Consider the following 14,455-nt stretch of genomic DNA (forward strand, 5'->3'; position numbering starts at 1 on the left):
TTATTCTTTGGAATAATAATAGAGATCATGCTGTTACACCTACAGTACTTTAACTACGCTGATAACTGTTGTAACTTTTTTTCAAGCCAACAGACCTTTCTCAGTCTCTGTCATTCTCCATTCATCCAGTACTGTGCCACAGGAGAAATTCTGGAAATCCAAAGAAACCTGCAATGACAGTCTGTAATCTGAGCTTCTGTGAGACCAGGCGTTTTGGGATTGGATTTGTCTCCTCCTGGACTAGACAGGAAAAATCTTCCCCAGCTGATTTCTGCTAATACCTTGATCTGTGGCCCATCAATGAGCAACTTATTACAAAACCTACATCTTTGTATTTCAAGGTGTTTTGCTTTGGTTGGATGTACTGTTCATGAAAAGATCTAGGTGCCAGAATCAGGCTTTCAACATGCATATTTGCAATGACAAATTCAAAATTCCCTTTCCATTGATGTTCTTGGAGGCATCTTCAGACTTGCTGCTGCAGTCGCTACCACTAAATGCCACTAAATCAGTAAATCCATTTATTGAAATAGTCATACAGAGCTGCAGCAATGACACACAAACTCAATCCAATTCAAAGCTCTTCTAAGCAGAAGGAAATAAAGATTCAGCGCTGTTCTCTGTGAAACTTGAGTAAAAAAGGGTGGAAGCTTATGGATGTATATGGTAAAGAAAAGGCCATTCAGGGGACAATACAAATGAACCCTAGCAATAACTCAACAGGGACAAGAAGGTGAATGGTGTCCCACTCCTTTAGCAAAGCACTGAAAATACCTCTGGGATTGTCCAAGGCCCCTTGATTCAAGATATGTCTTTCCATCAGCTCTCTGAAATGCTCAGCAGTAACATCTGGAACCCCCATCCAATTATCAGATGAAATGCAGGAGGATCAAAGAGAGAGTTTCCCAGCTCTCCTGAGAACAAGCTGGAGCGTGGGATAATCAGCAGCTTCTGACTGCTGCTAACCACCTCTCACTCATTAGCATTTTCCCCCGGCCTCCCCACCTGCATGTGCAGTCCCCTCTGCCTCCAGAGTACCAAGGGCCCCTCCATGCGTGTTTCTTTAAACCTGCCTGTAACAGTCGCTGCCCTGACACATCCTACAAGTTTATAGCGGTCTCTTTTCTCCTCTCGCCATTAACTGGAGGCAACGCCTTTTGGGACATACTTGCACTGCTTGGGAGTGGGGATGAGGGCAACAGATGGGAGGGTTGGGGGGGGTCAGGAGCTCCAGGGATCCTGGTGCATCTCTAGACGGGTGACACCAGGCGAAGAAGGTCCCCCGTGGAGAGTCAGCCAATTCACGACAATCACACCAATATGGCTACGTGCCGTGCTCACTTTATTAAACAAACAGGTCGTATTTATAACTTAAACTGGCCGCCCACCCGACTTTACACACAGGTGATTGGATAAAAGACTCTGGCCATGCGGGCACCCGTGTCACATGCTGCAGGCACCTGATCAGAGTGTGCCAATGAGTGTGTCGATTCTGCGGTTCCCAGGACTTGCTCTGCACCTGGCTTCTTGTTCGTGCATAGCTTGTTTTATTTCTCACACTGCTTGTTCCAAGGACAATTTAAAGTTGCTCTGCAGCTTCAACTAACAGGCCTTGGTTGTCCAACCTGGACAACGGTAACATATGTCCTCGGTCCTTTAAAAATCCCTCTACACCCCTCCAGCTTTCCTGTCAGTCCCTTCAGGTACTGGGAGCTGCTCTAAGGTCTCCCTGGAGCCATTTCTTCTCCAGGCTGAACAAAACCAACTCTCTCAGCCTGTCTGCACAGCAGAGGGGCTCCAGCCCTCTGAGCATCTCCACGGTCTCCTCTGGACTTGCTCCAACAGCTTCATGTCTTTCTTATGTTGAGGGCCTCAGAGAAGACACAGCACTGCACGGGGAGGGTCTCACGAGAGCAGAGCAGAGCAGAGCAGGAGGGGGAGAATCCCCTCCCTCGCCCTGCTGGGGATGTAGCCCACGGCATGGTTGGCTTTCTGTGCTGCAAGCACACGTTGCTGGGCCAAGTTGAGCTTCTCATCCACCAACACCCCACAGTCCTTCTCCTCAGGGCTGCTCTCCATCCATTCTCTGCCCAGCCTGTGCCTGCGCTTGGTATTGCCCCAGCCCACACGCAGAACCTGGCACTTGGTGCCTCTTTCCTACTTTCCATTAGATCTAGAGATGTGGGTGACTTCCCTTCTACGGAACGTGCAGCAAGAGCACTATGTCAAATCAAGGTTCTCTCTCTTTGAGTTTCAAAATTTTTTCACAGATTGGTACTTGCATAACGGCTGCTTAGGAAAGAAATCTTTGCCCAGAGGAGCCTGCTGTGTGGCCCAGCTCCCAACGAGGTGTTCAGGCCTGGACATAACTTTTAATACCAAAGTGCAAACCACTTCTGTTTTGATGGAGTTCTGAGAGTTCCGACACCGTTTAGGTAACAGCATGAAATGTTGGCATGTGGCTGAACTCTGTTGATTCAATAGCTGGTAAATATTCCCTGGCCAGCCTTCCAAAAGTAATCTGCCCAGGGGGATGCAGGAGGCTTGGCAGCAAGTAAAGCAGGGCTCTGCAGGGTAGGGGGGTGGTTTCTCATTGAACGTGTCCTCAGGGAGACTGACATGTTTGAAGCAAACGGGAGGCTGGTGGAACAGGTGCACACAGCCAGTGTGCATGTTGTAAATAGATGTTATGATTGCTAGCCTTAGGCTCTGTGTTAGCAATTACTATATCCAAATATAAAAACATTGGAAAATATCAGAGCTGCACAACACAGGACAGCCCTGGGAAGCACAAAAGCCAGGAAACAAAACCAGTGCATTTACAGGTACCTTAACTCCGCATCTTCGTGTTACATGGTTTGCTGTTAGATGCTGGCAAAACAGAGTGTATTACCTCTGGAAGAACTAAATTCTGCAGCAGAGTAATAGTGAGTGCTGCTTATCGTATGGAGCCTTTCCCTCTTTGTAGACAAGTCAGCTAAGAAGTTAATTGTATTTGTGATTGTTTTGCTAAAAATGGTCTGGCGCTGGAGGCTGTCCCAGTGTGCCTCCCCAGCCGAGGGCAAAGCCGTGTCTTTTTGCTACTCTAATGTTGTTCCTTGCTTGATAATACTGCTGTAATGGTACCCAGTCATTTACAAGCGGAGCTGCAACCCTTTGCAGCCTGGGGTCAGATGAGAAGATGCCGACAAGTGATGTTACAAGGTGGGACAAGTGCTTGCCCCTGTGTCTCTCTCACTTTCATGCACTCTTCAGCCTTTGCCCTCAACACTGAAGTCTTTTGGCCAGGAGGCTCCGTGAGGGCCATGGCTGCTTCTGGAGTGCCTTGTGCAGAATATGTAACAGATAATAAAAATTATTATTGGTAATGAATTATTTAAGATTTTGTTACTCCCCTGTTTTCCTTTTTCCCGACGCAAAGTTTCCCTTACTTTCTGCTATGAGGTCCCCCTTTTTTTAACTTATTACTGTGAGATTCTGCCTTATTCCGTCCTGCCCCCCGCTTTCCATCGCGAGGCCTCCGGGCTTTTAATAGGATTTGGCAGTAACCTTGGTTTGCTCGATCTGCCCTCAAGATCGCTAGCGACCACCCCTTGGTCAGCAAACCCCCTTCCCAAGGTACCTTTTCCTCCTGGGGACTACGCTGCTCACCTGACGTCTCCATGCATCTTACCAGCCTCGGTGGCCACAAGCCAGCGATGCGCCACTGCTCCAGCGGCGTGCTCAGAGGCTCTACCTGGGAGGTGTCCTTTAAACACCCCTAAAAAACCCAAATCCAGCCACACCCCGGTGACAACAACAAAGCCACAAGCTCTACCTCCTGCACCAAGGGCTTCAGAGTCGAGAGGGAGCACCCACATCCTCGTGAGCACCCGCTGGCAGGGGCCACTGGGTTTCCTCTCTCACCTGAGGCTACCACCCAGCACGGTGCACCACCTAGGCTTCCCCCCCCACCCTCACACCTGGGGGGAGCAGGTTTGCAGGCGCTTGCCTGACCTGCAGCTGCTCCATCTGCCTCTCCAAGGCTGCCACTTTCATCTCCCAGCTCTTCCTCAGCTGCTCCTCTTGCTGCAGCACCTCTGACTTCTCAGAGAGCTCGTTCATCAGCTTGCCGCACCACTCCTGTAACCTGGCCACCTCAGCGTTTTGCCTGCACCAACAGAAGCAGCGTTATTCCAGCCCGCAGGCCAGTCAAGCATCCCTGGCGTTACCCAGGGGGAACACATCCTCCTGTGGGCCTGATAACAGGGCTTGAAACATCTCAACGGTTGTGTTGGCCTGCTTCTCGGACACGCCTGGTCCTTCAGGGATGGGGTGGAAGGAGCTGACACATCAATTTCAAAAGCTCCGTTTCCATCACAGGAGACATTCCTTTCTCATGAAATAGAAGACGCAAGGGTCTGTGTTCCCAGACACAGGAGAAAGCACTCTAAGCAGCTGGAGTCTGCTCTGTAATTAATTGACCACTGTTAATCACCAGCCATTTCAGACTTTCTACAAAAAGAGAGTGCCAAATTTTTCCCCTAGCTCCTGGTTGTTCTGTATGCACCAGGCAGGTCTCGGTTCTCTGCGGCACCGCTCCCATCAAAGAGCCAGCGACATTTCTTCTGAAGTTGGTGAGCACAAGCTCTCCGAAGTGTGGAGAAATGCTGCAGCGCCTTCTGGTCCCCTCTGCCCCCTCCGCTAGCATCAGCACAGGTGACTCCAAAGCAGAGAGGGCTTCCCCTGCCCTTCCACTTGGGAAAAGCATCCTTGTTTCCCCTGCCAGGCCCACAAAAGCCATTTGGCAATCTCTTCCTCACTCCCTCCTCTACCTCCACTTAGCTGGGGCATCTGTAGAAGCACCCTCAAGAAAGAGGGTGGCCAATCATGATGGACAGCCACCCCCAGGGCTTGCCAGAGGGCGGCCCCAGGCTCTGCCCCCCACCCCCACCCCTAGTCTTACTTGCTCTCCATCTGACTTCTGATCTGGCAGAAGGCATCGCTCAGGATGGAGTTCTCCTGCTGCAGGCGAGCCAGCTGCGTGTCGGGGCCATTCTCCAGCTGCTCCTGCAGGGTGCAGATCTAGGGAGAGACCAACAGGGGTTAATGCTGCCGCTGCCAGCCCCTCAGCTCTCCCCTGAGGAGCCCACTCCATGGGCAAGAGGGACTGGCAAGGAAGCCACAGCGAGGTGTCTGCTGATGCTGACAGCCCCTGCGGCTGCTGCATCCCGTGAGGATGCTCCCACATCCCTCTTCTAGCGTGAGCACCACGGCTCAGGAGCACTGCGGGGCTCTCGCCCCTCCCCGAGGCTCTGGTCCCCTCGTCCACCTTGGTCTTCTCCAAAAGACCAGGCAGCTGTCACCGAGGGCCAGCCGGCAGCCAGCGGAGGAAGCTGCAGAGCACTGCGTGGGGCTCACCTTGCCCTGCAGCTGCTGCGTTTCACTGACATGGTCCTGGTAGCTGGCCTGCATGCGTGCCTGCACCGCTGCCATCTCCTGCTCGCGGGCCAGCAGCTGCTCCTTCAGCTTGCCCTCCAGGGTTGTCGCCTTGGCCCGCTCGGCCGCCAGCTCCTTCGAGGAGAGAAACCACCCGGTCAGTTTCAGCGTAGGAACTTCCCTGCTTTAAGGGGACTCGAACCAAGTGGCCTCCTAGCTCAGAAGACTTTAAGAAGTGTAACCCTTTCGGCGCTGCCCCCAGGCCCAGCTACACCGTCCGCACTTACATTTCCTCCTGCATTAAGCTTTGGGCTCAGTGGCCACTGGATGCCACTGTTGTTCCACATTGGGCCAGCTAAGAGACAGGAGTGAGGGCCTGGAATTTTATTCCCCTCCCCGGCCCCAGGATCAACATCATCACATCAAGTTTGCGGCAAAGCAGGAAAACTAAAAAAAGAAAACACCCCCACAAATGAAACACAGACTCCCCCTCCACCCCCTGCCAAGGCAGGGATGCTCTCTTGGCCGGCTGGGTGATGCCGTGCCGCTGCCCTGGGCTGCCTGCACAGGCCGGGGTTTAGCACAACACTCAGTGCACAGGGTGGCTTCGCCCTCTCCTCTCCTGCCTGCAGGCAGATGGACCTGCTGCAGCAGGGTCCTGGCGGCTGCGGGGCAGGAGGTGCTGAGCACGACGCGCCGGGGGTCCCTTCTGACTTCAACACCCAACGAGAGGTGGAGGCAAGGGGCTGAGTCAGGCAAGGGGGCTGTAAATAGCACCAGGCTCCTTAAAAAGGGACTGTTCAACACCTTCTCAGCTCAGGGGCTCTGCCAAGAGATGAGAAGGGCTTTACTATCCTCCGTAGAGCAGCAGAAAGCTGCAGTCTCTTACGGGCACGGCTTTAGCCCGCTCCTGCTGCGGCTGCCAACAGGGCACGTGCCTCCCCGGGCTGGATCAGGCCCAGGAGAGGAGCTCAGGTGGGCATCTCCTCCCCTTTTTGGGGAGAAAACAGCAAATGGATGAAGGGCCCAGAGAACCCCTGGGCTTCACCTGCAAGGGCGGGTAAGACGCGGGGAGAGGGAGGCACATGGCGAGCCGTGAGGCGCAGAGCCTGTGCCAGGGGTGCCGGGAGGGCTGCGCGGCACTTACCTGACTCAGCTCCTCCACCTTGTTTCTGGCAGCGGCTGCAGCCTCCTGCTTAGTGGCGAGCTGCTTCTCCTTCTCCTCCAGCTGGCGTTTCAGGACAGTGACAGGGTCACCCTTCTGCTTGGCCTGCCGGCACAGGGTGGCACATCAGCGGGGACCACCACCTCCGCATCCAACCCCTCCACCCCACATGCACAGGGTCCTGCCCTCTGCTCCAGGGGAAAATTCAGCTCCCGTCTCTAAGGCTGACCCTCGGGGGACAGCCTGCCCGAAAACGGGCTGCCTTCGCCCCTCCGCACCCCCGGAGGCTTGGCCCAGCCCTGGTGGACATGACGCTGCTGGCAGCCCTACCGCGTGCCAGGTGTCCTGGACGATGCCCGCTTTCTCCGTCAGGATCTCGATGAGCTGCTGGGCCTCCCCCTCACTGAACACCATGCTGCTGACAGTGGACACAAGCGTCTTGTAGGGCAGGTAGAGGGGCCCATCCGAGTCCGCAGGTGCTGGGGAGGAGAGAGGAGGGGTTGGGAGCGCTCGAGCCAACGGCAGGGCTGAGTAGCATCACCTCAGTTGACTTCAACCCCATAACTGCCATTTCACGCCAGCAACCGCCCAGATGTCCACAGCCAAGTTTGATACCTCTCTAACTGAAAGCAACGTGACGAGCACTGGGGACGGTGCCCACCACAGACAAGCGTTCCCTGAGCCAGCTGCCACCTCTGCCTGGCTCTGCTACTGCTCCTGCCGCCCTGCCACCGCCCTCCATCACACTGAGCGATTCCAGACGGAGCTGGGCACGCTTTGCTAAAGCCAGGGAGCAGAGACATGGTGGGCATCAGAAGCTGGACTCCATCGTGACACAGCCTCGCTGGGGGACTGTCGCTCCACGCAGCGGTGCCAGTGATGCAGAGCAGCAAGGTCATCTCCTGCCTTTCACCAGGCAGGTTCGTTCCAGCTCTTTGCTAAGGGAACGAGATGACTCCAGCCCTTCTCCGATCCCTCTGCCGGCTTACCCGACGGGGATATATGCAGAGGAACTTGGCCTTACCTGGCTCGCTCTTGTTCTTGGATGCAGCCACCTTCTTGACAGGTCCATTATGCTTCTGCTCCTCATGGGCTGGAAGAAAATTGCTTTTCTTTATGGTGACAGAGCTGACCACTGGAGCACTTTGGTGCGCCTCTGGGACCTGTCCATTAGGTTTCTCTTGATTTTTCTTTCCTTTTCCTTTTTTCTCAACAGCTTCCTCTTTCTTCTTTTTCTCTTTTTCCTTCTGCTGAGTCTTCTTAAGCCCTTTGCCTTGCTTGGCCAAGGCCTCCTCAGAAGGACGGAGGACCTTCTCCATGAAGGTGAACACCAGGAAGATCCCGATGGCCAATACCACCATCAAACCTCCAAAGAGCACTACATTCAGCATCTGAGGGTCATAGACATCCATCCTGCCTTATTCTTCTGTGCCTGCAAGACACCAGAACAACAGTTAGTGGGGAAAACAAAGAGGCGCAACGGCCTCTCTGTGAGCAGCGAGTTTCCCATGTCCATCTGTGTTGTGTGGGCAACCTGCTGACACCCCCCACCCCCTCCCAGGTTTGCGCTCCTCCGCTGCGCTGCCTGCGCACGGTGCTCCAGCCACACCGCAGGGGCTGCTTGCACTGGCTGCAGCAAGCTCCAGAAGAACCAAAGAGGGGGAAGAAAAAAGCAGGGATGCAATCAGAGACAGCCACGAGCAAAGTGCCCATGCCATGTCCAATGGGACGCTTTTGCACGACCCTGGGCAATACCTGCAGCCCTGCGGCAGTAAAAGAGCCCGTTTCCAGACTGCCTGGTGCAGTTTGGCCAAGACCTGGGCTCTCCCTGGGCCACCTGCCTTATCTCTGCACCCAGGCGCAGGTGGAAGTGCATCCAGGGTCTCAGCTTTGGAATAAAACACCCCCCTGGAAGGGGAAAGCATGCACGGGAGAGCTTTCCCCAGCTTTGCAACAGCCCTGGCCGCCTCCCTTTGCCACCCGCACCCTGCAGCACTGCTGGCCTCTGCCCAGCCTGGCAGGGAGGACACACAGTGACCACATCCCACTGGGTCGCTGCTCCCAGCCTCCAGTGATGAGAACCACCCCAGCAATGATGCTACAGACGCCACACAGAGAACCAAGACGCTACCATCTCCTTGCAATGCAAACACCAGGAAAAGGCCTAAGTTCAAGCCAAAAAAAAGCAAAAGCATGGTCATTAACCATCTCATCTCCCCAGCAGATGCCCACAGGAAGAAACGAGACTTGCAAAGGGAGCACTGGATGTGGTGCTTCTCTTTCCACCTCTGCTGTTAACTGGTGGGCATCCGTTCCCACCCTCCTCTCCACGCTCAGGTTCTCCACCCATAACACACGGAGCCGCAACGGAGACTGTACTGCCTGGTCTGAGACGTGGCAGGCAGGGTGCAACCCCACGCGGAGGAAGATGCTGCTGCCTCCACTCTTCTTAATCGCTAACCGAACCCCGTCCCGAGTCTGGAAGCCAGTCTCTTCCCCGCTGTCCCACTCGTGCGTTTCCCCCATGGGCATCACCTCCACGTGGCTCACAACCCCCCCGATGCTGCAGTCAGGCAGTTCATCTGCGCAGGGGCACTCCCCAGGAGGTGCCAGGCTGCGCTTTCTCGTGATCAATGCATCAAGCCCTCGGCTATCAGAAGTTCCCATCCCCGCGCTTAACTGTAAACATCATTGAATTTCCTCTTTAAGAGGTTGTGGGCTGGGGACAGAGGGAGTGGCTGGAAAGGGAGGAGGCAAAAATAAGAATAAAACTAAGGAGATCAGCATCTTTTCAAAACCTCAGTGCTCACAGGGAGAGACCTCAGAGCCTTTCCCTTTCTCACAGCCGACAGTGGCGAACTCACTCACAGCCGAATCTGCACTGGTGCAGCCAGGGGGTGACAGTGCAATGGAAACATCGTCTCCAACCCCCAGGGGGGTTGTTGAGGGCTATTTCAATCAGCAGCCCAGCTCTCCCTGCCCGCCTCGCCAAGCATCCCAGACAAAGCAGCAGAGAGCCGGCAGGCGGGCAGGCTGCCAACGCCAGCTGGAACCAGCCTCCCTCCGGCAGGACCAACTTTCTACACCAAGGCACCGCGCGAGATCCCAGCTGATACTACAGGCATCGCTATCCTGGTCCATCCCAGTCGTTTGGGATTTCAGCGGCCTCAGCCGGCTCCATCCCAGCACAGCTGGTGCCAGCCCCCTCCCTCCTGACAACGCAGCATCACTTTGGGATGGTCCCCATCGGGACAGAGGGATTATTCCTAACCTGCAGGGTGAAAAGGGATGGATTTCCTCTTCCTGGCAGGAAACAGAAACGAGGGTCCAGAGAACATGTACCCACGTCCTTCTGCTGGCTTTAGGGCCAGACCAATGTGCCCCGGAGCTGACCGGGGCGGAGCTGAGCACCCTGCACTCCTCACCTAGCAACCCCAACAATGCGCTGGTACCAACAGAGCTGCTGACCTCACACTGCCACCACGTCAGACTTAGATCAAAATTCACCACTCCAGCTTAGGGCAAGGGCATCACTGACGGCTGGCAAATGCTCTCCAGCCCCGTCAGCTGCTCCCGCCACCTCCCAAAGCAGCTGGATGCTGGATTGGCCTTTGGTTTTTGGTTGTGGATGGCTGGGTTTTTTGAGATACTAGTGAGAGATGAGAACTTCGTAAGTGAAATGCCCCGTGATGCAGCTCAAATGAGCTCTGGCTAAAACTTACACTGTCTGACTGAATTTTAGAGGCACTAGAACTGTGCGCAGGACAAGAGCAGGTTTTGCAGTGTCTGTGACACCATAGCTGTACCATGCAGAGCAGCACATCTGCACCATACAGGCTAGAAACCATTAGATTCCTTCTAGAGCTGCTGCTGTGGCAGAGGACGTTCAAGCCTGTGTCTGTTGAAAGACATGATCTCAAACATCCTGTGCAACAGTAGTAATTAACAATGCGCTTGATTTAGAGATGTGGTTGTGATTACTCATTTCAAAGGGCATTGCATCTCCACGTGGAGAAGCAAAGTTCTGTTCAGCCTGTCAGACACCGTTAACCAAGGAGTAAACATGTTGCTGCAGCATTCAGAGATTTCATGCTCAGTTGGCCTGGCTTGTAGCCAGGGAGCGCTGACCCCCTTCAGTTCCTCCTGCTGCACTGGGCCAAAATCTCGCAGCCTGCAAGACAGACAGGATCGTTGTGCAGCAGTGCCAGCCTTCACACGACAGCTGGCCAGTGGACTCGAACTAGCCAGGGAGGCTGTGCTGCACAGGTGGAAGTTAAAAAAAAAAAGAAATCCTGAAGAAATTCAGCTTTTCTCCACATCAGACGGGCTTGGGTTGGGCTCCCTGATCTCCAAAAAAAGAATCCATTGTTGATCCCTTGGAGCAGCAAAGCCTTTCTGGTCTCTACAGCCCAGATTCTCACTCTGATTCTTCCACCCACCTCTCCAGAGCCAGCGGGAGCTGAGTCAGCCATTGGAGCCTGCCTGCGTGTAGCTTCCTCACCCGCCATACCCAGGGTAGCCCTAGAAAGGAGAGATGCGCTCCTGAGAGAGCCCGCAGTGAAAAGGGGAACAGTCTGAGCACGGATGTAGTGAAAACGTTCTCCCCGGTATTTCTGCATTGCTATTTGGCGTGTAGCCAGAGGTCTGCTCTGACACACGTCAGAGAAAACCATCCAAATGCCTAAGCCAAGGCAGGGCTTACCTGCTTGGTGACCCGATTGCCTCTTCTAATGTTACTACCAAGTACATTTGATTGATTACTAGCATGCTGGAATACCACATTGAGTGTTTTGCCTCTTTTTTTAGGCATAAAGCATGAATGCCAAGCAAATGGGCCAGAGGACCTGCCCCGAGCTTGCACTGCTGAGAAGCCAGGAGGCTCCCTGGTCGTAGCTTTTGAAGCAAGTCCCTTGTAGATGTCATGCAGTGCCACAACTCTACAGGCATTCCATGTTTTAATAGATCAGTTATGTAAAGCAACCACTCTAGGCAAGGGTTTCACTAACTGCAGGGAAGCTGTCTGGTAGAATAAAGCACATTTTGGAGATGTAGCTCGTATGTACAAATGACCCTCAACAAATCAAATCTAAGGATTTCTCTTGGTTTATTAGTATTTGCACTGGTTGTCCAGCAGCCCAATACTGTCCCCAATGGATTAACACTAAAGGTCTCCAAAAATGTTGGTCCAAAGCTGCAAAGTGTCAATGTATCATGGGATGAAAGGGGGGGGTGGGGGGTGGGGGGGTGAGAACAAACTGGTTCCTGTTCTTAATTTTCTTTGTTGTAAAAAGCAAAATTCAGTCAGTCTTTTTGAGGCTGCTGGTCAAATGGCCAAACTCAGAAACAGTTTCCCCTGTAACCACTTTATACAAAACTGAAAACCTGTAGTGAAAGTTAGGCTAAAACAACCTGTTGGCACAAAAACTGGGTTAAATTCTTAGTGCTAGCAGTTGCAGAGCAGTACTAATAAAGGCTAATCCTGAAGTGAAACAGACATAAAATAGACACATTTTTCTGGAGAAATAGTCCTAATCCACTCTTGTAAACTCACGGTGCAGTAATAATATTTAAAGGTTCACTTGTTCTAGAGGTTCAATGTTCTTGTTATGAAGTGCCTTGAGTTCTCCTTCAGCCTGAGGGATTCTATCAACTACTTTTCTGTTGACATAGTTTAATTTAGAACTACCTTCGTTTCTCTAATACACACTTACTAGCGGGTCAGATGCTTCTGAGGCTTCTACAAATGCAGATACTTCTATCAGAGTGCTCCAGTTCTATGGGTAGTACAGTGAAAAGAAACCACATCTCAAAAAGTGGTATTCTCAGCCTCAGGCTTTGGTCACTTGGTCCATTTGTTCATAATCACTATTGATCTAACTTGGTAGAACCAATCAGCCTGACTAATATGGCTTGATCTGGGCTTTTTGTCTGTTAGCTTCTTTACTTCTGTAGAAATGCATGGAAATATCACCTAGACAGTCTGACCTGAAATTGAAATGCCTTTTGTATGGGGGGTAGAGAACATTCCTGTGCCAGCTCCAGAGATCTTAAAAGGCTTCCACGTTTCACCGGTGGTTGCTTAAAGCTGTTTCCTTTGTGCGGTGTGTACATGGGAGTTGCATAGTTTTCCTCTATGTCTGTAGAGAAGAAAAAAGAAAAAAACAAAACAAACCCCTTAGCCTCCCATGCGTTACTGGGATATGTTCTGTGCGTGCCAAATTCAAGTAGCCTAAATAAATGGGCTTTCCCTTCCCTGGGTCAGTGAGTGATTCCTCTGCAGCCTGCGGATTAGCCCTCCTGCAGCGGGGCCAGCGCTGCCGGCTGAGCGTGCCAGTGCCCCGCATCAGCCGAGGGCTCGGGAGGCTGGTAAGTGCCTGCTGCAGCTGCCGCACGGGAGAAAGGATGGGGGTACGGGGCGGGGGGAGCAGGCTGGAAGTAAGAGCTGGTGGAGGTGGATGGAGTGGGGTGCGGGGAAGCAGGTTCACCTGCCTGCTGAGTGACGGCCAGCCTGCCGCGGGCTCTAGCTCCCTGGCAGCGCCTGCTCTCGGCCCGGGGGGCTTCAGACCCAAACGTCCACGCCTTGGGGAGCTTCCTGGGAAACTTGTTGCAGTCCGAGCAGGACAAACCCTGCACATGTCAGTCACTTCCCCTGTGAGAACGGGGGGGGGGCTTTCTCTGGCCGGCCGCTGGAGCCCAGGCGCTTCCAGGCCGCCCCCTCCCCTGAGCTCTGGGCAGCTGTGTGGGGACAGAGCGGCACTGTCCCCACCGCTCCCGGCACAGCAGCGGGCTGCGCTGGCTTAGCTGCAGGGCCAGGGAAATGATGGTCCGTGACCTCTCGCAGCATGTGCCCTCTCTGGCCACACTGCGCGGTTCAAACCTTGAATTCAAAGGCAGGCGGTGACGGACTGCTCTGACTTGGCACCCACACAGGTCACAGCGTTGGGAGCACAAGGGTTTCCGATGCAAAGAGACCCACCAGAGCGAAGCTTTGTGACTTTCAAGAAAAGCAAAGTGGCCTGGTTTGAGCTGGGGCTTTTCGCTTGTGTTTCAGTCAGCTCTGAGCTCACCCAAAAGCGGCTCGTCGTCGTCCTCATCAAGGGCTCCTCCTTGCCGAGGTGTCTGCAGGACTGGTCTCTGTCCAAAGTCCAGGTTGAGAAGGAAAAGTGGTGACACAGCGGGACTGGTGCTGCCTGACAAACAACGGGAACTCTGAACAGTGAATGCTGTACCACTTATCTAAAGGATGACACACCTATGTTTAGTTAAAAGTCGGGAGATGTCCAAGGACCCTTACTGCCACATGACGGATGCACAGACTGCTAAGTCCTTGGGTTGGTTATCTTAAGAAGGGACATTCTGTCTTAGATTCCTGTTGTACATGCAACGTGGCGAAGACAAAGACTTTAAACATGGCCGTTGATGAATAGAGTCTGTGCAGAGACAACTCCTCAAGGACAATTGCGCAGGCACGAGATATGTAAATGAATTCTCAGAATTGTAATGAATATGTAAGCAATTTCTTGGAAAACTAATGAATAGGTCTGAGTAGCTTGTATAAAGGGGGGACTGAAAAGTCCCCTCAGGGTGCATGACTTTGGTGGAGCAATCCCCCATGCACCCAGCGCTGCCGAATAAAGATAACCTCCGCTCGCCTGCATACTGCTGACTGATTCTTCAAATCACCCTCTCCTGACAAAGGGCATATTAACTTAATGAAAAGGAAAACACCAACTGCACGGAGATCACTAAAATCACCTAGAAAAGGGAGTAGTAGCAAACCCCAAGTTCCTACTTTTCTTTTCTAGGTGGCCATTTCCTACAAAAGTAACTGCTTTTTCCAGTCTGCTTTTCTTTCTGGTTTTGAAGATGCAT

At 53.1% G+C, this 14,455-nt stretch overlaps 1 protein-coding gene and 1 long non-coding RNA gene across 2 annotated transcripts; both read right to left on the bottom strand.

The window, feature by feature from the left end:
* Positions 1–3,374: 3,374 nt before the first annotated feature.
* Positions 3,375–7,995, bottom strand: LOC308057558 (ribosome-binding protein 1-like; the record flags this gene model as incomplete). The annotated part of the gene is made up of 7 exons (XM_080411638.1): positions 3,375–4,150; positions 4,946–5,064; positions 5,401–5,553; positions 6,566–6,688; positions 6,914–7,062; positions 7,608–7,676; positions 7,857–7,995. 7 exons carry the CDS (start codon positions 7,993–7,995, stop codon positions 3,937–3,939), a joined length of 966 nt encoding a protein of 321 aa, XP_080267764.1. The 3' UTR covers positions 3,375–3,936.
* Positions 7,996–10,860: 2,865 nt separating this feature from the next.
* LOC308057549 lies at positions 10,861–13,194 on the bottom strand. Its single transcript, XR_013925329.1, has 2 exons — positions 12,295–13,194; positions 10,861–11,104 (listed from the first exon to the last, which is right to left on the bottom strand). It is a non-coding gene; the product is annotated as an uncharacterized lncRNA (long non-coding RNA).
* Positions 13,195–14,455: the final 1,261 nt, after the last annotated feature.

Source organism: Falco punctatus (genome assembly GCF_963210335.1).
Source record: "Falco punctatus genome assembly, contig: scaffold_22, whole genome shotgun sequence".
In the NCBI taxonomy this organism is placed as follows: domain Eukaryota; kingdom Metazoa; phylum Chordata; class Aves; order Falconiformes; family Falconidae; genus Falco; species Falco punctatus.